Here is a 22,736-nt window from a genome sequence, read left to right as displayed (position 1 = left end):
TGTGTGTAAATGTGTGTGTGTGTGTGTACATTTGTGGGTCTTTCTGCAGGTACACGCATACATATGTGTGTACCTGCATGTATGTGTGTCTATGTGTGTGAGTGAGTGTGTGTGTGTGTGTGTGTGTGTGTGAGTGAGTGTGTGTGTGTGTGTGTGTGTGTGTGAGTGAGTGAGTGTGTGTGTGTGTGTGTGTGAGTGTGTGTGTGTGTATCTGTGTGTGTGTGTGTGTGTGTGTGTGTGTGTGAGTGTGTGTGTGTATCTGCTTTTTCCAGTGACCCAGCCGCCGTCCCCTGTCTGTCCAGTCTCATGCACCTATTTGTGATTATTTTCCGGGTTTGGGATTTTGGTGGGAATTGCAGTCTGAATCCCAAAGATCATCTCTGTGGTCAGCAGCCAAAGGGGGGGGGGCTTTGATTTAATGCCTCTTCTTTTCCGTTCACAAACTGATTGTGCCCGTAATAGGATTGGGTCTCTGCCCTCCGTCTCCGCGCCTCCTGCTCTGCGCCTCCTGCTCTGCGCCTCCTCCCCACCTCCTCCCGCGGCTGTAATCCCGGTTTGATCTCGGTGGTTTTTTCACCGTTTATTTAAAGAGCTGGATTAGGATGTGGGTGCTTATGTGGGTGAAAATGGAGGAGGTGGTGAGGAGTGTGTGTCTGTGTGTGTGTTTGTGCGTGTGTATGTGTATTTACCGTCTGTGTGTGTGTTAGTGTGTGGATGTCTGTGTTTATGTGTATTAGCAGTTTGTGTCTGTGTGTGTGTGTTTGTGTGTATTTGCTGTCCGTGTATGTGTGTGTGTGTGTGTGTGTGTGTGTGTATACATGTATGTGTAACAGAGCTCATTTGTGAGTAATCATTCATTTTGGAATGGTTAGCAGTGTGTGTGTGCCTGTGAGTGTGTTGGTGTGTGTTTGTGTGTATTTACAGTCTGGGTGTTCATTTGCGTGTATTTGGAGAGTGTGTGAAAGTGTGTTTGTGAGTGTGTGTGCATGTGTGCGTGTATGTGTGTATGTGAGAGAGTGTGTGTGTCTGTGTGTGAGTGTGTATGTGTGTGTGAGAGAGTGTGTTTGTGTGTCTGTGTGAGTATGTGTGAGTGTGTGCGTGAGTATGTGTGTGTGTGAGAGAGTGTGTGTGAGTGTGTGAGAGAGTGTGTGTGTCTGTGTGTGAGTGTGTGTGTACATTAATGCGTATGTAACAGAGCTAGTTTTGAATAATGGGCCTTCTGCAGTGAGTGAGGTAACCCTGTTGGAATGGCTAAGAGTGATTAAATCCTTGGGAGCTTCTCTTTTAGCATAATGGGTTTGTCATTCGATCAAAAGGGTTCCGAGTTGCTGCAGATGTCATGTAGTGTGTGTGTGTGTGTGTGTGTGTGTGTGTGTGTACCGGTATGTGAATGTGTGTACTGATGTGTGTGTGTGTGTGTGTGTGTGCGCACATGCATATGTTTTTTGTTTGAGTATGGGTATGTGTGTTTACATACCGGAATGGGCGTATGGGTGTGTGTGGCCCTGTGCGTGTGTGTGCGTTTGTGTGGTATGTACTTTGATACACCCCCCCACCCCCCCTTCACCCTGATTAAAATAGATAATCCGTGTGTTTAGCAGTGAAGTGGTGTGGTTGCCGTGGTGACCTGTTGACTGACAGACTGTGTGACAGAAGCAGGGGGTTTAACACCGCAGTGCAGTCTGTTTAGACAGGCTGGTTAGCCGCCAGTATGTGAATATGCATTTCAGAGCTACGGCTAAGCGCATTATATTGCAGTTGGGACTAAATGAGATATTGTTCAAAATAAACTCGAGTCTGAGACTATAGCTGGAGTTTGGCAACTGGACTTACTACTTTCACAGGTGCCTTGGAAAGGGTTTCTAATTGTGTGTGTGTGTGTATGTGTGCGTGTGTGCATGTATGTGTGTGTGTGCGTGAGTGCATGTGTGTATGTGTGCATGTGCCTACTTGTGTGTGTGTGTGCATGTGTGTGCGTGTGCCTGCATTTGTGTGTGGATGTGTGTGCGTGTGCCTGCGTGCGCGTGTGGATGTGTGTGCGTGTGCCTGCGTGCGCGTGTGTCTGTGAGTGCCAGTCTGTGTGCACGCAAATGTCTTTGTTTTAGAAGCATGTGTATCTGAGTGTGTGTGCGTGTTTCTACAGTATGTGTGCATGTGTGTGCGTGCTTGCCCGGATGCATGTGTGTGTGTCTGTGAGGGCCAGTCTGTGTTTGAGAAGTCTGTGTGTGTGTGTGTATGTCTCTCGCTCTCTCTGACTACTATTTACATACGTGTCAGTTCGGTATGCTTTTGTAGTTCATATGTGGTTGAATCTTTTCTGTACTGTCTGTCGCTTGTGTACTAGAGGTTGTTTTGGATGTGTGCATTTGTATAGAGTGGATGTAGGTGTGTGGGTGTATGGGTGGGAGCGAGCAATTTTAACTGAATCTCAGTGTGCCCCTAAAACGTGTGTGTGCGTGTATGTGTGCGTGTGTGTGCGTGTGTGTGCGTGCGTGTGTGTGTGTGTGCGTGTGTGTGCGCGCCTGTCCTTGTGCCTCAGTGTGTGCGCATTTGTTTGTGTCTTTCCCCTACTCTCTCTCTCTCTCTCTCTCTCCCTATTTCTCTTCCTCCTCTTTCCAAAATAGAGGGGCCATCAATCAGGAGGGGGAGGGGGGCTTGGGCACAGCTACAGGGAACAGGAGTTGGCACGCTGCCCAGAGAGAGAGAGAGAGAGGGAGCGAGCGTGAGTGAGTGAGAGGGAGAGAGAGAAAGAGAGAGGGGGAGAGAGAGAGTGAAAGAAGGAGCGGGTAGAATAAAAGGAGGCGCGGTAGAGGAGGTGTGTGTGCGTGGGGGGCGGGGGGGAGGGGGATCAGCTCTTTTATTGAATACCCCTGTGCCTGAGACCACAATCACTGAGTGATTAGCGCCTCAGCGGCTGCAAATATTTGCCTTGAAATGTTTGCGGAGGAAAGGAGCAGCTCCATTAGGCTGGCAGGGGGAAGGGGATCAGCGTGAGAGAGTGTGTGGGGCAGGAGAGAGAGAGAGAGACGGAGAGAGAGAGAGAGAGAGAGAGGGAGTGAGGGAGCGAGTGACAGAGAGAGACAGAGAGAAAGGGAAGGAGTGAGGGAGAGAAACAGAGAGAGAGGGAGTGAGCGAGGGAGAGCAGTGTGGGGCAGGAGAGAGAGAGACGGAGAGAGAGAGGGAGTGAGGGAGCGAGTGACAGAGGGAGAGAGGGGGAGAGAGAGAGAGATAGAGAGAAAGGGAAGGAGTGAGGGAGAGAAACAGAGAGAGTGGGAGTGAGCGAGGGAGAGCGGTGTGGGGCAGGAGAGAGAGTGAGAGAGAGGGAGGGAGGGAGAGAGAGCGGTGTCGGACACTGAGGGGGAGGAGAGAGAGAGAGAGGGAGGGAGGGAACGCAACAGAGAGAGGGAGGGAGGGAGAGAGGGAGAGTGAGAGAAAGAGCAACAGAGACACAGAGAGAGGGAGAGGGAGGGATTGAGAAAGAGCCAGAGATTGAGAGAGAGAGATAGAGGGAGATGGGGGGGGGGGGAGAGAAGCTAATTGATACATGAAAATTGTATGTAAAATAACAACCAAGCTAATGCACCTCCATGTTTGTGTGTGCCTGTGTGAGAGAGAGGAGAACAGGGCTCTCTCTCCCTCTCTCCCTCCCTCCCCCTCTCTCTCTCACCCTCTCCCTGTCTCCCGCTCTCTCTCTTTCTCCCTCCCCCTCCCTCCCTCTCTCTCTCTCTCTCTAAACCTGCCCTTCTCAGTAATAGCCCCCAGGACCGGGGGAGTGGTGCACTGAAACACTCACAGAGCTGTTCCTCTACCTCTGCACCTGCCCTCAGTCGGCTCGTTCTGCAGGGGGAAGGCTGCTCACATCGCTGGGCCGGCTCTGCTCTTTTGCCAAAGTCACTCATGCGTCCTGCAAGTGAACTAAAATCATACTTCGTCTCATTTTATTTCTGTCACGTTTTAGAAACTCACACAGCAGCGCAGAGTGGCAGTGGGCCAGTTCTGCCTCAGACCTCAGACAGGTGGTTGTGTGTGTGTGTGTGCGCGTGTGCGTGTGTGTGTGTGTGTGTGTGGGGGGGGGGGGGGGGGGTTCAAACACGGATTAAAAAATATTTTACATTTTTCAGATGGGGGGTGAAATCTTTAAGTCCTTTAAAAGTGTAATTTATCCGTATATTTAGGACACGTGTGTGTGTGTTTGTGTGTGTGTATGTGATGTGTACTCCCCGTGTAGTTGTTTTACATTTGGTGGAAAAATAGCTCAATAAAAACAACTTCATAAAATAATACATGAATCATCACATAAGTAGCGATGGATTGAAATGTACGGTAAATCGCGTACGTATTCCGCTATCCAGTACGTTATTTCTGGGAATGCGGTTGTCTTTGTGCAGGAGAACAGCTCATTGCGGCTCCGGCTCCGACGGACTGCGGTCAAAGGCGTTGTGTTTTTACCCACAAACCCTTGCTTCTTCATCTGGCCTCATTTCGGGACTCATTTGCCATGGCCCCTATGCGTTTCATAAAATGCGTTTCTTTCATCGTCATATTTTCGTTTGATGAATGTGGCTCTAATCTCCCCTGTTTCACATCGGCTGATGTGGCCAGTTCCCTGCCGCTAGCCTCCGTTCCTTTGTCTCTGCCTTGGCTCCAGCTCCTGAGCCTGTTTGCGCCCGTGTCTGTCGTTATCCGTCTTTTTTTTTTGGGGGCTCCGTACCGATCGCATTGTGTCGTTATTTAATTTTCCCAGCGTTGCGGAACGCGCTTCATCGATTGGTCTGTTCTGATTTGGGATTAGCGGTGACGGTCTTGCGTGTGGTGATATTTTCGTGGGTTCGTGTTCCGGACCAGAGGAATGAGGGAGGCTTGTTTAGGACTTTGCTGGGTTTACAGTGTTGTAACACAGTAATATTGCCAGCGTTAATTCAACTCTAACTGAGTACATGTGGTAAATGGACTGGGTTTATATAGTGCTTTTATGCTTTTAAATCGCATATGAGTCCAATACGGGCCATATTTAACATAACATAACATCATAACATAACCCCGGAGTACATATGAGTCCAATGGGGACCATATGTAACACAACATCTTAACATAACTCTAACAGAGTACATATGAGTCCTATAGGGGCAATATGTAACATAATATAACATAATGATAAGAACAGGCCATTCAGTCTCGCAATGCTCACCATTTTCCTTCTATTAAAGTGTGCCTTGTAGATATTATCTAGTGCCATATTATGGCTGGTCTTGAAAACCCCCAGTTTCTGCCTCTGTCACATGACCTGGCATGCTGTTCCACACAGACTGCACTCTATCAGAGTTGATTTAACACCGAACATTTTACTCTGAAAACGCTCACGTCCCGAGCGCTTGAATTGAGACGCACGCTGAATTCTAAAGCTGACGTATATAAAATCTTTATGATCAATAGACGCTGGTCCTAGCCTGCGTTTACACGCATTATCTGACGGATTTCCTTTGAGCGTTTCACGGCTGTACGAACCTCTCTTTTCTGGCGGACAGTTTTTCTCATTTAACTTGTGCTGCTCGAGAGGTTTCCACGCCTGGCTTCACACAAAATGGTGGACTTCAGCATGTAGACCACGTCGTAATTGGCATATTTATTTAGTTAAATCCTCTCTTAATAGCGCAGAGTGCTCTGACTTTGGTGCGGGCGTCTCAGCGTCTGATACCACGCTATGCTGTGCATGTCTGATACACTGATTATCAGTACTACACTCAGAGAAGAGCATTTAACAATGATGCTCTGAGGACTATGTGTAGGATGTAACAACAACAAAAAGTGAGTTGAGGAGATAAACTGATGAAACAAGACCAAGCAAACCAATGAAAAAAAAGTAACAAATAATAGGTTACAGCAGATATTGGTGATGGTTACAATCATATATACACTCAGTGAGCACTTTATTAGGTATTTATTAGAGTTATTAAGTTGCTGTAGCGTATCCACTTTGAGGTTTGACGCGTTATCAGCTTTGACCAGTCTGGCCCTTTTCCTCTTACATCTCTCATTAACAACGTGTTTCTACCCACAGAACTGCTGCTCACTGGATGTTTTTTGTTTTTGGCACCATTCTCTGCAATTTCTGAGATACTCAAACCAACCTGTCTGGCACCAACAATCATTCCACAGTCAAAGTCACTTAGATCGCATTTCTTCCCCATTCTGACATAAACACTCTCAGAAATAAAGTGACAGTGTAGGTACATTTTTGTTCTTCAAGGTCAAATTTGTGCAGTGATGTTATTTTTGGGTACAAATGTTTGACGTTATCCAAGCAAAAACAAGTTACAAACGCGTCAAGCCTTTTTAGGCACTTTTCCTACCTGTATGAGTGTAGGGGACAGACATTCAGACAGAAAGACCTCCTCCAGCCCTTTTTGGCCAGATCCTGCCCAGCCCTTGTTCTGTGGGTCATACGTATACGCGGTTCTGGAATAATACGTCCGTCTCGCGTGGTGAGCGAACCGCTCCGTTAGCGCGGCTGAGGCTAACTCATTGATATGAGTATCGATCGGCGCCGGACGGCGAGTACGGTCCCAGCGTGGTCGTTGGAGTACATCTGTTTAATTACACCACGCCACTCACACGTCCGCCAAACCGCTCCCAAGATATCGCTCACGCGGTCTCTGGTATCGCACGCGAAATAAACCAAGCGTGCAGAAATCCCTCCCGTTTCTGTTTTGTGTAAGATTTTTATTCGTGTTTTATTGCGTGCGTGTTGGGTATGAATGTGGTCAGTAGAGCAGTGAGCTAAAGGACGGCTCAGTTGTAGCATGGCTGTATGGGATTCTACAGTACTATGTAACACCGATGCTATGTAACATGTACTATGTAACACCCCCCCCCACACACACACACACACACACACACATATACAGACGCGCACGCACACACACACACACACACACACACATACGCACACAAACACACACACACACACACACACACACACACATACACATACACGCACTGCTGCTGTTCTCAGACACATGCCTCTGTACTCACTCTGGGTGAAATATGCGCTCAGATGTGTGTATTTTGGGATGTATGTCCCATATGCTGGAGGTGTCATCCTGAACCCCCCCCCCCCCCCCCGTTTTCTGTCTTCCACCCTGTACTCTCGCCTTCTCTCTTTCCCCCTCTCTCATTGCTTCTCACTCGTTCCTGTGTCTCTTTGTCTTTTTTATTTTTCTCTTTCTCTCACTCTCTTTGCTTCCCTCCCTCACTGTGTGTGGTTGATGTTATTTCTCCCTCCTTCTCTGCTTCTCTCTTTCTATTCCTCTCTCTGACTTCCTCTCTCACCCTCTCTCCCTCACTCTCTCTCTCTGCCTCTGCCTCTCTCCCTCCCCTGCTCTTTGCCTCTCCCCCCCGCCCTCTCTGTCACAGCCAAACGTGTGTATGATATGTACTTTCGTGCTTGTCAGCGTTGCAAGTTCCCCTTCTTTAGCCCAATCGTTTCATGCCTCTGAGACTCCGCCGGCTCTGTCCTCCTCGTATCTTATTATCACTGCGCTCCCTCACACATGACCTTCCAGTCTGTCTGTCTTCCACTTACCAAGTCACCACAGTGCTTTAACGATACATTTGTAAAATATGTTTCCCCCCCCCCCCCTCTGCAGTCACGACTCAGCATTGAAGAATATAGCCCCCTAAGGTGTGAGGTCACAATTACTTGATTAGAATGTTCCTAACTGAACATTCTAATCGCAATTATGGGATTAGAATGTTCTTAAGTGAACATTCTAATGCTGATGCAACAATCACTACTGGTAACTGAAAGCAACGGAACACTTTGATTCTTCAAAAACCATTCCCAAAAAAAACCCCACTCTTCAAAGGGTTAATGTAGATATGTACTGTATAGGCAGTGGGTGGACTAATTCATACTCATCGTTTGTCTTTGTTGGGAGGTGCATCTCCCCGTGAGTGGGACAGAAAGGGAATGTTTCTGATCCTATCAGGGTTGACACTGACCCGTGTCCCCGCTCCGGGAGAAAATAGATGCGTCGCAAAGCTGTGGGTTTATGTGAAAGCACTCCTACAGAGCTTGTTTTATTATTCATTTGATTTTTTTTTTGTTTTTGTTTGGAGTACAGCAATGTTCTCTTTTTTATTCAGACACATGCTCTATCTCCCTCTGTAAGTAGTAAGTGCTGCGATGAAACGGGAGGGATTTGTAAGGGAGAATGTGGGAGATGTGTTTTGTATAATGTGATGTGAGTGGCGCTGGGGGGGGAAGTTGGGGCTCTGCCTTCAGTAGTTATTTACTTCAGACCAGGGGTCCCCCATCCTTTCTGAACAGGGCTGGTATGAGTGCTTGGGCACGTTCAGTCGGAAAACACTTCGCTCCGGGTTCCTGGTTGAACGATGCGTTTCCTCCCAACAGTGTGAAACGTTTTTGCAACAGCCTTTCAGCTACGTCTGCTCCCATTCGGGGGTGTAGCCCGAATCAATACTGACGTAGACCTACGCTTTAAAGCCCAGCCAACGTACTGAATGGTCTTCTCAGACTCCATAGGACCAAACTGTACCTATGTCAGTCGGTCCGCCGTTTCCGTTTAAATAGACGTTTTGTGACGTTTTGTCTGGGCTGAACGTGACCCAAGTTTTTGTTTCAGCCCGGCACAGCAACACCTTATTCAACTAATTAACTGACCATTGTCTTCAATGCAGACTTTTGCCTTTCGGAGTCGGGCATACTCAGAGCATACTGAAGCCATAGCAACCCCCCTCATGGGCCGTATTTCCACATTAGCGCAGTAGATAAGAGCGGTTGTCTCACAGTCGGAGGGTTGCTGGTTCGATTCCCAAACCTGGATGTGTTGAAGTGTTTCATTAATACACAAATGGCATTTGGCTGACGCTTTTATCCAAAGCAACTTACAGTTGATTAGGCGAAGCAGCGGAAAATCCTCCCCTGGAGCAAGGCAGGGTTAAGGGCCTTGCTCAAGTGCCCAACGGCTGTGCGGATCTTATTGTGGCCAAACCAGGGATCAAACCACTGACCTTGCGGGTCCCGGTCATGTACCTTAACCACCACGCTACAGGCACCTCCTAACGAGCTGATGGGTGCGGCCTGTTGCTGTGTGTTTTTTGGCGTCGTTCGTTGAAGGAGACGGAGAGTGACACACTGTCCGAATGGACCCGGCGAATGTCCTTCCGCATAATTTTTCTCTTCGCCAATTATGAAATGGCCTTCTGAAAGGATGCGCGGAGAGTGGAGGAGGCATTTGAAGGAGGGAGAGAGAGGGAGAGGGAGCGTGTTTTTGGGTGAAGCATTGTGTGCGCCCATGCTAGAAGCTGGCCTCTACCGGGCTCCCATTTTAGGAGCGTTTGCTAACAGGGAGGATAATGTAGGTGCACGTCCGCTAATTGGGATGCATTAGCGCGCTCCTAAAATGGTGAACTCTGGAGCGCACGTGCGCCTTGGAGAAAAAGGCTAGGGTAGAGCCCTGAGGAGTAGAGAGACAGAGGGCGAAGCTGTTCTCACACAAAGAGCATTTTCTGTGGACGAGAGAGAGAGAGAGAGAGAGAGAGAGGGAGACGTTAAAGGAAGTGTATTTAGGGACAGAAGAGGAAGGGGAGTGAAAGGGTGAGAGTGAAAGCAAGAGAGACAGAGAGAGAGGGGGGTGAGCATGAAAGCGAGAGAGAGAGAAAGAGATTGCGTGTGAGAGAGACGGATTGAGAGAGTAAGAGAGAGCGAGGGAGGGAGAGAGAGAGATAAAAGCAGATGTGAAATCGGAGGCCTAGTATCACAGCTGGCATTAAAAGCCTTTTCGGGTAGCGGCAGCGTGATGTTTGTTCTGCGGTGTGTGGTGCCGGGTGGGCCTGGCTGCTGTATCAGCCCCTGTGTGAGCGCTCCATCCCGGGGTCCTGTTTGAGCGGGCTCTCCTGAGGACGTTTTGGCACTTACTGCTAAATGAAAGCCCCCCACGCTGAATGCCTTCCTCTGTCTGCGGAGCACCGTCCCGCAGAGAGCAAGGACTGCTGATTACAGCGTCTCGCCTTCAACCCATTGTGTTCGAGGAGAGCCACGTGATTGGCCGGGTTGTGCAGCCAGGTGTGAGGCGGGCCACGTGATTGGACAGGTGGTGCAGACGTGGCGTGATCGCTGCTGACTCGCGTGTCATGTGATCTCTTGCAGGCGGAGATCGTGAAGAGGCTCAGCGCCATCTGCGCTCAGATCATCCCCTTCTTGTCCCAGGAGGTACGTGACATCACCTGACCACGCCCACCACAGCATCACCTGACCACACCCACGAAATCATCATCACCTGACCACGCCCACCCGAGCATCACCTGACCACACCCACCACAGCATCACCTGACCACACCCACTAAATCATCACCTGACCACGCCCCCCACAGCATCACCTGACCACACCCGCCCAAGCATCACCTGACCACACCCAAAAAATCATCACCTGACCACGCCCCCCACAGCATTACCTGACCACGGCCATAAAATCATCACCTAACCACGCCCCCAACTGCATCACCTGACCATACCCACAAAATCATCACCTGACCATGCCCCCCACAGCATCACCAGAGAAGGCACCCAAAAACTGCTCCAATCACAACCAACTAAATGAGCAAATACGCCCCCTATTTAAAACAGCCTGAGATATTCTCAGGGGAACTAAAATGTTGAATAATAGGCCAATATATTTAAAAAATACCAATTTAACGACTGCTGTGTTTAACTGGACTAATGGGCATGCCTTGTGCATACTATAGTATACAGCAGAAAAACTACATCTCTATCCCCAGTGATGTAATTTCTCAACCCATCTTCACCGCCCTCGTGACCCAACGTTTGTAAACGGCTGAACTCGAGGCCACAAGACCTACGGCCCTTAATCTTTTCTGCGGCAGATACACTACTCCCCGCTCCGTAACTCCAGAAGAGGGAACAGTTATATACCGTGCAGACGCACAGCTCTTTATCGCCAACATGTTCCTCGGAGCAAACAAAAAAGGGTGTGAGTAATCCAATTACGCAGACGGTTCTCGAAATGAGGTAATCGTAAGCTTAAGTTAAAAAAAATGGCCCTTTCCTGTTTCTAAGATTAGATTTGTGCTTTGTTGATAGTGGTTAGTGCTGTAAGGACTTCTCCCATAGGGTGCAGATAATGAATGAATGATAATGGACTTGCCTGCTCGAGACTGCTCATTGTTCCACCTCCTGACAGTAGAGAGTGTGGTTGCCAGGTTGCCCGGCGAGGTTATCCAGTGGAATGTGTGGGGAGAGAAGTAGAGTTTATTGTGCCTTCCCCACCCGTGGCCATCGGTCTAATTAATACCAACGACAGAAACGGTCAAGGTTTTCCGTGTCGGGCTGTGTGCATCTGGCACATTGTGTGGGTGTGCAAAGGTGCTTCAGCTTGATTAGTGTGGGCAGTGTGTGTTTGTGTGTGTCTGTTTGTGTGCTGATGTGTGTATCTGGATGGGCATGTAAATATTTGTGTGTGACGATGATGTGATTTGAGTGTGCTGTGTGACTGTTTAACTGTTTAACTGTTTGTGTAACCATGCTTAACTGTGTGTGCGTGTGCGTGTTTAACTGTGTGAGTGTTGTGTGTATGTGTGTTTAACTGTATGTGTGTATGTATTTAACTGAGTGTGTGTGTGTGTGTGTGCGTGTATTTAGCTGTGTGTGTGTTTAACTGAGTGTGTGTGTGTGTGTGTGTGTGTGTGCGTGTGTGTGTATTTAGCTGTGTGTGTGTTTAACTGTATGTGTGTATGTATTTAACTGAGTGTGTGTGTGTGTGCATGCGTGTATTTAGCTGTGTGTGTGTTTAACTGAGTGTGTGTGTGTGTTTAATGTGTGTGTGTGTTCTGTACACAGCACCAGCAGCAGGTGGTCCAGGCCGTAGAGAGAGCCAAGCAGGTGACCATGGCCGAGCTCAATGCCATCATTGGGGTGAGTGATGCAGGAGTGCAGGAGCACAGTCAGAGCGCAGGGTCTGTGGACAGCACAGCCTCAGCCCAGGAGCACAGTCTCAGCGCTGGGTCTGTGGACAGCACAGTCTGAGCACAGGGTCTGTGGACAGCACAGCCTCAGCCCAGGAGCACAGTCAGAGCGCAGGGTCTGTGGACAGGAGCACAGTCTGAGCACAGGGTCTGTGGACAGCACAGCCTCGGCCCAGGAGCACAGTCTGAGCACAGGGTCTGTAGACAGCACAGTCTGAGCGCAGGGTCTGTGGACAGCACAGTCTGAGCACAGGGTCTGTGGACAGCACAGCCTCGGCCCAGGAGCACAGTCTGAGCACAGGGTCTGTGGACATCACAGCCTCAGCCCAGGAGCACAGTCTCAGCGCAGGGTCTGTGGACAGGAGCACAGTCTGAGCGCAGGGTCTGTGGACAGGAGCACAGTCTGAGCGCAGGGTCTGTGGACAGCACAGTCTGAGCGCAGGGTCTGTGGACAGCACAGCCTCGTCCATGTGCCTGTGCACGCACTGGCATCAGCTCACAGCAGCTGGCCCAGTTTGTTATGGAGCTGCTGTGGCTCCCTGCTGCACACCCTGGTGTCTGTTTGCTCAGGCCTGCTCAAAGAGAGTTATAATGTGATATTTGATGCATGAGAAAATTAGTGTTTTTATCTGTCTACACCTCATTCTCTCTTTCTCTCGATCTCACTTGCTCTGCCTCACTCACACACACACATACACACACACACATACACACACTATCTCTCTGTGTCTGTTCATAACTGCCTCTACCTCTCTCTCTATCTCCCCCTCTGTCCCCATTACCCTGTTTCTCATCCCCCCTCTCTCTCCCCCCTCTCTCACTCCCCCCTCTCTCTCCCTCCGCCTCTCTCTGCCCTCTCTCCCCCACTCTCTGTCTCTCCCTCCCCCTTTCTCGCACTTGCCTCCCTGTCTCTCTCCCCTATCTCCCTCTCTCTCTCTCTCTCTCTCTCCCTTTCTCTCTCTCTCTGTCTCTCTCTCTCTCCCCCTCTCGGTCTCATACAGCAGCAGCAGCTCCAGCACCTATCCCATCACACCCCCGGTATTCCGCTGACCCCTCACCCCTCCGGCCTGGCCCTGGGGGCGGGCTCCGGGCTGCTGGCCCTCACCGGGGCCCTGGGGGTCTCCGCCCACCTGGCCAGCAAGGACGAGCGCAACCACCTGGACTCGGAGCACCTGAGAGGTGAGGGCGCGAGGGAGCACAACCAGTGCTAACGTGCTAATGTAGTGTGGGCTGCGGCCAGCCCATGAGCACAGCCAGCGCTAACGTGCTAATGCAGCGTGGGCCGCGGCTAGCCCGTGAGCACAACCAGCGCTAACGTGCTAATGTAGCGTGGGCCGCCGTTAGCATATGAGCACCACCAGCGCTAACGTGCTAATGTAGCGTGGGCCGCCATTAGTACATGGACACAACCAGTGCTAACGTGCTAATGTAGCGTGGGCCTCTTGTGTGACTTTGAGCCAATGTTTGAGTGAAACTCCCTAGCTGACCACTTTGGGTCCTGATGTATTTCTGTATAGCTCATCATCCTCAGTCAGAAAAACAAGATTTGACTAGATTTAAGACAAGAGTTGAGTGAATGTGTGTGTGAGTGTGTGAGAGTGAGTGAGTGAGCGAGCAATTCAACAAATGAATGAGTGAATCCATGAATGAAGGGAATGAGGGAGTGAACAGGGAAGTGAGAGATTGAGAAAGAGTGAGAGATTGAGCGAGTGTGTGAGTGAGCTCTGTAGACAGGTCAGATTAGTAACAGAAGATGCGATTGTCTTGTTTTTATTTGTCAAGGACAGGGTGTTGGTGGTTGACCTTGCTTTGTTGTATGACTGGTGTTATTATTATCTGTATTGACGTCACCCCCCTCTCTCTGTTCTGTCCCAGAGGGAGCACCGAGCAGGGTGAGTTTCAACATCTGTGTGTGTGTGTGTGTGTCTGTGTCAGTGTGTGTGTGTATGTCTGTGTGTGTGTGTGTGTGGGTGTGTCTGTGTGTGTGTCTGTGTGTGTGTGGGTGTGTCTGTGTGTGTGTGTGTGTGTGTGCCTGTGTGTGTGTGTGTGTGTGTGCCTGTGTGTGTGCCTGTGCCTGTGTGTGTGTGTGTGTATGTGTGTGTTTGTGCGTGTCTGTGTGTATGTGTGTGTGTGTGTGTGTGTGTGTGTGCGTGTGTCTGTGTGTGTGGGTGTGTCTGTGTGTGTGTGTGTGTGTGTGCGTGTGTCTGTGTGTGTGTGTGTGTGTGCGTCTGCCTGTATGTGTGCCTGTGCCTGTGTGTGTGTGTGTGTGTGTGTGTGTGCGTGTGCCTGTGTGTGTGGGTGTGGGCGTGTCTGTGTCTGTGTGTGTGTGTGTGCGTGTGCCTGTGTGTGTAGGTGTGGGTGTGTGTGTGTGTGTGTGTTTCTACAAACACGGGAGCATGAGTGTCTGTGTCCCCGCGTCTCCGATGATGGCGGGTGGGTTTGAGCGAGAGGGAGGTTTAATGGCCGTGTTTTACTGTGGAGAGGAGAGGAGGCGAGACGAGACCGAAAGGATACTGGATTTTAATTGGCCCGTAATATATGCACTTCATCCAAACTCAAATAAATGTTTCGGTGTACTTCGCGGTGGAGAGGCGTCGGTCTTTGGACTTGCAGAGTGTCGAGGATTCCGCCGTTGCCGTGGCAGTGAGCCGGCCCTTGGAGCTACAGCGTTTTTTACCACCGCATACGCCCTCTCTCTCTCTCTCCCTCTCCCCCCCTCCCACTGCCTACCTCTCTCTTGCTTTCCCTCGCTCTTCCTCTCTCTTTCTCCCTCTCCCCCCCTCCTTCTCTCTCCCCGCCTCTCTCTCTCCCCCTTTCTCTCCCTTCCTCTCCCCCCTCTCTCTCTCTGCCTACCTCTCTCTCTCAGTTCAATTCAAATTGCTTTATTGGCATGACAGAACATTACAGTTTGTATTGCCAAAGCATATATATATATATATATATATAACCATAAATTTCACATGAACAATTCTTAACATGAAAGATTATAAACAAATGAACACTAACCATACATTAAAATATTAACTTTTTTTAAAATAAATAAAATGAATAATAATAAAGAAGTTTGGGCTTTAGACGAGACGCTGGCAGGCAGTGACGTATTCTGCCGTCAGTTGATGGCAGTTCTTCTCCCCTAAGAGGACGGGGAGTTTATTTTTATCTGGCAGTTGTTTAAATTGGGGGTGTCTGATTAATTTTGAGAAAGTGTATAGTTCTAATTTTGATGTATTTTTCACATTTTGTCAGAAGATCTCGCTCTCTCTTCCTCATTCTCTCACTCCCTCCCTCTCTCCCTCCCTCTCTCTCCCTCCATCTCTCTACTCCCCTCCCTCCCTCTCTCACTCCCCCCCCCCCCTCTCTCCTTCCCCTCCCCCTCTCTCTCACACCCTCCCTCTCACCCGGGCCCCGAGAGGAGCAGGGGAGTGAAGGGGGGAGAGGACAGCGGAAGAGAGAAGCAGGAAGCACACAAATGCGCTCGGAGAGAGGGAGGCAATATTAAGAGACTTTTTCACCTGTGTTAATAAAACAAGGATATCTGATGCTTAAGTTCTCCAGGAGTCAACAGTATTCACCCCGGTCCCCACCCCACCCCGCCCCCACATCCGTCTCCATCCTCCTCCACCTCCAACTAATATCAGGCTCCCTCTCTTTTAAAACCGCTTTTGTTTTTGAGTTTTTTCCTCTTTCGTTAAGTTCAGAGCCGGACGCTGAAGAAGAGAGAGATGCGTATCTACTCTGTTATGTCAGACTCGGCCAATAGTGCATTTTTGAATTTTAAATTGAGGAAGAAGTGGGAGAGAGAGAGAGAGGGAGGGAGAGAGGGGAGAGAATGCAGAGTGTGTTTGAGGAGAAGACTGCGGCCCTTTGTGTGGTTCCTCCTCCTCCTCACGCCCTCCTTCCTGTCCCTGGCGCTCCCTGGGTCAGTGTTAATAAGAAACGCAGATCTGGGGGTGACTGAGTCTCCGTCCACATCCTGCGCTATCAGGTTGGCTATATTTCTGCCCTCTGCAGTACCCTGGGGGGCAGACGCTGGTGTCAGAGGGGTAATCTCAGGTTGTGAGCTCACGCCAGCGTGTTTGCTAATCAATCAGGGGCAAAAAAAACATTTTAAAGAGAGCAGCCTCCTATGCTGAAAAGGCAGCTCTGGCTCCCGGCAAATTTGGTGTCGTGTTTAGTGAAATTGTCTCTCACGGAGGAGAGCGGGGTTCAAGGCTTACCTGTTCCTTTTTTTTTTCCCTCTTTGTTCTCTCACTTTAAAAAAATTATACAACAAATATATTTTTCAACTAAGTCCAGGGGGTTTGTGGGAAGGCGATCTTAACTGAAATGGGTCCGTTGGAGCAACGCTCAGTTTAGGGGGTAGAACTGAGTTCACTTCGGTTGTAACATCGAGCAAAACAGGGCTGCCAGCCCTCGGGGTGCTGTGAAATGCCAAAAAAAAAACGCATCGAGCTCTCCATTATCAACAAAGAAAAAGGCTCTGATTGTAGAGCTCTCTCTCTGCGAGATGCTCTCTGAAGAAGGGGTCACGGTTTCTCCTGTTTTGCGAGTGCTCTGTAGGTGCGATGTGAGCACTGGCCTGCTGTATTGGGTCTCGCATTAGAACATACGCTATATTCTCCCTGACGTGCGAGCTGGAAACTTGGGTAAACAGGTGTAAAGTGGTTTTGCCATCTTTTACTTAAGGAGCTGTTTTTTTTTGTTGTGAGCAGATGTCCTGTGTGTAATTATAGCAGTCAGTGTGGGACGACTTTCTCTCGATTCTGGCCTAGTTTTTAAGACGTGAATAATGCTTTGTAGTGGCGCTAACTGAGAGTGTGTGTGTGTGTGTCTGCGTGTGTGCATGTGTATGTGTGTGTGTGTATGTATGTGTATACGTGTGTGTGTTGTATGCATGGGTGTGGGTGTGTCTATGCGCGCATGTGTGTGTGTACATGTGTGTACGTTTATGTATGTGTGTATGTGTGTTTGTGTGTGTGTCTGTGTGTCTGTGTGTGTGGGCATTTGTAAGTGCTTGTGCGCGCGTGTGTGTGTGTGTGTGTATGCATGTGCGTCTAGACTCCAGAACAGGGATCTCAAATCCTGGAGGGCCGCTGTGTCTGCTGGTTTTTGAGTCCCTGCCCTGCTTAAGTGCTGAACTTTAAGTCATTGATTGCCTAGTCTGCACACCTTGCTTCCAGGTCCTAAATTGCCTGCTGATTGAAAATAAATCATAAAAAAACAGCAGGGACTGGATCCTTGAGATCCTTGGCCAAGAACAATCTTCAAATCTGGACCTTGAATCCAAATCTTGCCCTGGTTTTCTTTTCTCTTATTAACAGAACAATTAGTGCTACTGATTGGCCAGACTGCCTTCACACCTGACTCCCAGGTAAAGGGGGGGTGGAAAACCAGCAGTTTTGGGACCTCGAGGACCGTGATTTGATGATCCCTGGTTTAGAAGGTTCGAATGTGTGTGTGTGTGTGTGTGTTTGTGTGTGCGCGTGGGCGTGTGCGTGCGCGTGTGTGTGCGTGCGTGCGTGTGTGTTGTAGAAGGTTGAAGGTTCTAATGTCTGTGTGTGCGCACCACGTGTGTATGCGTGCGTGTGTGTGTGCATTGTAGAAGGTTGAATGTTCTAATGCGTATGTTTGTGTGTGTGTGTGTGTGATTTTATGATTCCTGGTTTAGAAGGTTGTAATGTGTGTGTGTTTGCGTGTATGCGTGCCTGTGTGTGTGTGCGTTATAGAAGGTTGAAGGTTCTAATCTGTGTGCGTGTGTGTGTATGTGTGTGTGTGTGTGTGTGTGTGCGTTGTAGAAGGTTGAAGGTTCTAATCTGTGTGCGTGTGTGTGTATATGTGTGTGTGTGTTCATGTGTAGGCGTGCGTGTGTGTGCGTTGTAGAAGGTTGAAGGTTCTAATGTGTGTGCGTGTGTGTGCGTGTTCATGTGTATGCGTGCGTGTGTGTGCGTTGTAGAAGGTTCTAACGCGTGTGTGTGTCTCCGCGCTCCAGAGTAAGTCGGTGTCGTCGACGGACAGCCAGCCCACAGAGGAGAGACAGGGGCCCTCGGGGGGCTACGCCCCGCAGGGGGGGGTGGACGCCAAGAGGAGGCGCTGTGAGGAGAAGGACACGCATCCTTCACACTACGTACGTCTCCCCGCGCACGAGTCACGCAACAGAGAGGGCTCATGGGAAAACACACCTGTCAATCACATCCGGGGCCTGTTCCACAATGCAGGGTCACTGAGTTAGACATTATTACATTACATTATTGGCATTTGGCAGACGCTCTTATCCAGAGCGACGTACAGTTGATTAGACTAAGCAGGTAACAATCCTCCCCTGGAGCAAAGCAGGGTTAAGGGCCTTGTTCATGGGCCCAACAGCTGTGCGGATTTTATTGTGGCTACACCGGGATTAGAACCACCGACCTTGCGTGTCCCAGTCCTTTACCTTAACCACTACGCTACAGGCTAGACAGGTAACTGCACTGTGTCAAACCCGGACCCTGCCCGAATCCGGAACATGGACCGAGGTGAAAACAGCCATTCCGGGTTTTACTTTCCGCTTTTCCAGCTAACTCAGTGTTCCTGCTTCGTTAACCCCTGGTGTCAAACACACGTTATGTTATGTGACTGCTATTCCTCTGTTACTGAACCACAGGAGAGTTTATGGTGCCTCGTGATTCAGGTACTTTTTAAAGTGTGAAATATCTTTGGTTTAACCTTCCAAAGATAAATTAAGATTTTTTTGTACTGAATCGTATATGAAAAGGTGACACTTACTGTAAGTGAGAAAATGTGTTTTTCATTATTGTCTCACTTTGTGTTTGCCTTCTGAAAACCATGTACATCCACATATTATTTCCATATGATTTTTTGAAAATACACCGGAGTGAAATTATATTTAATGTTATATTTTCAAAGAAGTCTTGTCCGACTTGTTCTGTTGTTTGGTCTATGATGTTGATATGCACTTTTTTTGTACGTCACTTTGGATAATAGCAGGCGAAATAAAATGTACTGTAATGTCCTCATATCTGCAGTGGATTGCAGCATACTCGTTTTATGTAGGGGAACGGGTAGCTACAGTGAGCTGTCTGTCACTGACTCGTTTGAACCAATCAAAAGGTTCCGCTCACCATAGCGGAACGCAGTGATTCGCTCTAATCCGTCACTGTCGCTGACAACTCCGCCCATTTGTCTGCTCGGGACATGTCATTCTCCCGTCATTGGCTGCGGCGGCTCTGCCTGTCCAATCCCCCTCGTCTCAAGTGTGACCGGCCGGGTGTAATCCGCGTCCCTGTCCGTCGGGCGACAGAGTTGGAGTCGGCGTCGGTTTTCGGCGAGAGCCGCAAACTGTGATGGATATCCCCTCCGTCTCCCCCCGCCGGGCGGAGCAGCTCCGTAACGGGGACGCCGGCTCAGGCGAAGCGTGCCTCCGACCCGTCGGACCGCGGCAGCTGAGGGGCCACTTATCGCGGCCTCCGACGAAAACCCTTTTTTTTTTTTAAACGGCGTTTCTTTACGACCGTCGGGTAGACCGACGTGTTTCCCCCCGACGCTGCTTTACCGGAACGGGCTTAGCGAAATTAGGGGATGATGTCACTGCGCGGTGATGTCAGTGGCAATACCGGGCCATGATCACATCAAAGGGCCGTTGCCATGGTAACTAAGTGCCATCGCTGTCCTCCTCGTCGATCCGCGAGGGGGGGGGGCTGGAGGACTGAAAGCGCCGGGAGGGTTCAGTGGGAGAGATTCATGTGATGGGGAATACTTTGGAAAGGATGTGGCTGAAATATATATATTTTTTCTTTAACATTTTTTTATATTCTGCTTCTGTGGATGAAAGATTGGCCGACAGTATTTTTTTTTTGAAAGTACCTCTTTTTATACTGCCATTCAGCTGGTCTTGGCTTTCCTGTGTTGGGTATAATACTCTAATTGTCTTTTAATCCATTTCAATTTGATCTATCTTGTTTTTGTAACTCGCATTTTAAATTAATTAAAGTAATTTATTTTCATTTTATTTCATTATTTTTTAATTTAATGAGAATTGTATACATGAGAATAATTATATAAGGTATCATATTTACATTTCTTTCATGTATTCTGTGAAGCACATTGGACTGAATATGTTGTTTGAGAAAGGTGCCGTGTATATAAATATGTTTTAATATATAAAATCAAATGTATTATTAATCATCATTATTATATAAATATCATTTAAAATATGAATTACATTATTATTATTACATTACTTTTTATATTACAGTTATGTAGCTGATGCTTTTATCCAAAGCGACAGTTGATTAGACTAATCAGGGGCCAGTCCCCCCTGGAGCACTGTGTTAAGAAAAAGGCAAAGGGCATTGCTCAAGAGCCCAACAGCTGCACTAATCTTACTGTGGTTACACTGGGCCTTGAACCACTAACCCCCCAGGCCCAGTCAAGCAACCTATTTACTAGGCTATAGGCTGGCCCCATATTTACTATTATTATTATTATTATTATTATTATTATTATTATTATTATTATTATCATTATTTTATGTAGATCTACCCTGACCATCTTGCCTGCTTTTGTCTTGTAGGACAGTGATGGGGACAAGAGCGAAGACAACCTGGTGGTGGACGTCTCTAACGAGGTGGATTACTGTCCCTGCCGTCACCGCAGTAACCGTTACCCTGGCTACCGGGCGACACCGTCACCTTAACAACCACTTCAAATTAAACTGCCTTAAAGTTCAGTGGCAGGTTTTCAGATAAACAGGATTATGTCCGTGTACCGTTCGGCCAGGGACTAGCCCGGTGCTAGCCGGAGCGCGTTATATCCCCTAGTAGCATTGCGTAATTCGTTTGTTGAAGAATTTAATTGATAACCCGGGTTCTGCAAGCTCAGACTGAGGTCTCGAGGGTTTCCTCTCTTATCTGGATTTGCCATGTGTACCGCGTGTGGTAGGAACATTTAAAGGGCATTACACTCAGACTGCATTGCGTGGTTTATGAAGAGACATTTCACTATCACCTCAGACATTGTACAAGTTAAATACATGTGTTGTGTTTAATTCTTCAACAGTTAGGTCACAATACAGAAGCTACACTCCTGTACTATGCAGAGAAGAGAAAAGCCTGGGGAATATTGTTTAACATGTAGTTGGTGACTGATGATGTATATTATTGATGTTTTTGTGCTTTGTAGCATTGTATTGTGCTGTATTAACCTCATACGGACTGTTTAAAGCTGTTGCTATTATTGCTATAATGAGAGGGTTCTCTACACATGGGTAATTCTGCAGCGGAATCACTTGCTTCATTTTGACTGATATTTAGAGAGCACAGAGAAAACAGGCCTCAAACAGGTTCCTGGGTGTTTCATCCTTTTATGGCACTCTTCCTGTTTTGCGGACCCTAAATTTGGAATTGATTCCAGACCGGGCCGGTACCAGTTGTGACCTGTAGCCACACATTGCCTAACTGACTATAGCATCGCTTGGGGAGGGAGGGATTTCAGCTGGCAGATGTCTCATGGCACACATGGCTCAGGCAGTAAGCATTGTCTGGCAGTCGGAGGGTTGCCAGTTCGATCCTCCGCCCGGGCTGTGTCGAAGTGTCCCTGAACAAGACACCTAACCCCCAAAAGCTCCTGACGAGCTGGTCGGTGCCTTGCGTGGCAGCCAATCGCCGTCGGTGTGTGAGTGTGTGTATGAATGGGTGAATGAGAAGCATCAATTGTACAGCGCTTTGGGTAAAGGTGCTATATAAATGCCAACCATTTACACTATCGCCCCCCTGTGGCCGTTCGTGTGGCCACGGTCTGCCTGCACAAGCTACATGTGTAAAACCTGCAATGAAAAGAACCAGGATGTGACATCATCACACATTTCAGAGATTTGCACATGTTTGACTGCACTCTAGTGTCAACTGCAGTACTACTACTATTACTACTACTACTACTAATAATAATAATAATAATAAACTCCTGAGAACCACAAGAAAAACAATTATTTTTACATAATACAAAAGTGTCTTGGATGACAAAAACATGTTGCAGTGAAAATATTTTCTAAATACAGATTTTATTTAATTTCAATTGAAGGTATTTTCTGGTAACAGAAATACTGTATAGCGCTCAGGGAAGCCAAAATCTAATCGAAGGACGCAGGGACTCAGGAGGGCAATTATACATTGTATTTATTTTGCACCTTTCAAGGAACCCAAGGACACATTTGAACACGTTATGTAATAAGTGTAGAATTTGACCTGCGATTGAGCGCACAGGCAAGACAAGGGGCTATAGAGCAGGGGAGAATAGGAGTTGATACTGTATACAGGAAACGGGAGAGAGATAGCAATCTTTAGTGGGTCATTCCGTCGATGGAGGAGTCAGTCAGGGCTAATTGGGCTGGTTTGTAGTGCAGTTAACTGTAATGTTTTTGGGTCGTTACTATCGCACGATGTGTCAGCGCCCCTGTTTCTCTCTATGGGACAAGGAGCCCACCTCCCCAGCGGGCACCCCCCCTGCCTCCCCCCACGGAAACGGGCTGGACCGAGCCCCCACCCTCAGGAAGGAGCTGCCCGGGACCCCCAGCCCTCCTGCGGCCCCCTCGCCACCCCCACCTCACACCCCCTCACCTGGAAAGGCCAAAGACCCAACACAGGTACGCCCCCCCCCAATAATTATAATTTGGTACGTTCCGTCTTACCCTCAGAATACTTGGTGTGACTTGTGCTTCCTGTGTCAATCGCGAATCCTTC

General features: G+C 48.6%; 1 protein-coding gene across 4 annotated transcripts in view; it reads left to right on the top strand.

The window, feature by feature from the left end:
• tle2b (TLE family member 2, transcriptional corepressor b) overlaps window positions 1–22,736 on the top strand; it is a 60,158-nt gene that overhangs the window by 26,515 nt on the left and 10,907 nt on the right. For 3 of the 4 annotated variants that reach the window (XM_061237905.1, XM_061237909.1, XM_061237908.1), the window contains exons 5-11: window positions 10,172–10,234; window positions 11,879–11,953; window positions 13,005–13,182; window positions 13,879–13,895; window positions 17,993–18,127; window positions 20,573–20,626; window positions 22,472–22,639. In XM_061237905.1, coding sequence (XP_061093889.1) covers window positions 10,172–10,234; window positions 11,879–11,953; window positions 13,005–13,182; window positions 13,879–13,895; window positions 17,993–18,127; window positions 20,573–20,626; window positions 22,472–22,639 — 690 coding nt within the window. The remainder of the gene's footprint in view (window positions 1–10,171; window positions 10,235–11,878; window positions 11,954–13,004; window positions 13,183–13,878; window positions 13,896–17,992; window positions 18,128–20,572; window positions 20,627–22,471; window positions 22,640–22,736) is intronic. The other variant, XM_061237907.1, reaches the window with a different exon arrangement.

Source organism: Conger conger, chromosome 4 (assembly GCF_963514075.1).
Source record: "Conger conger chromosome 4, fConCon1.1, whole genome shotgun sequence".
NCBI classification, from domain to species: Eukaryota; Metazoa; Chordata; class Actinopteri; order Anguilliformes; family Congridae; genus Conger; species Conger conger.
This window is presented reverse-complemented; position numbering and strand designations above follow the sequence as displayed.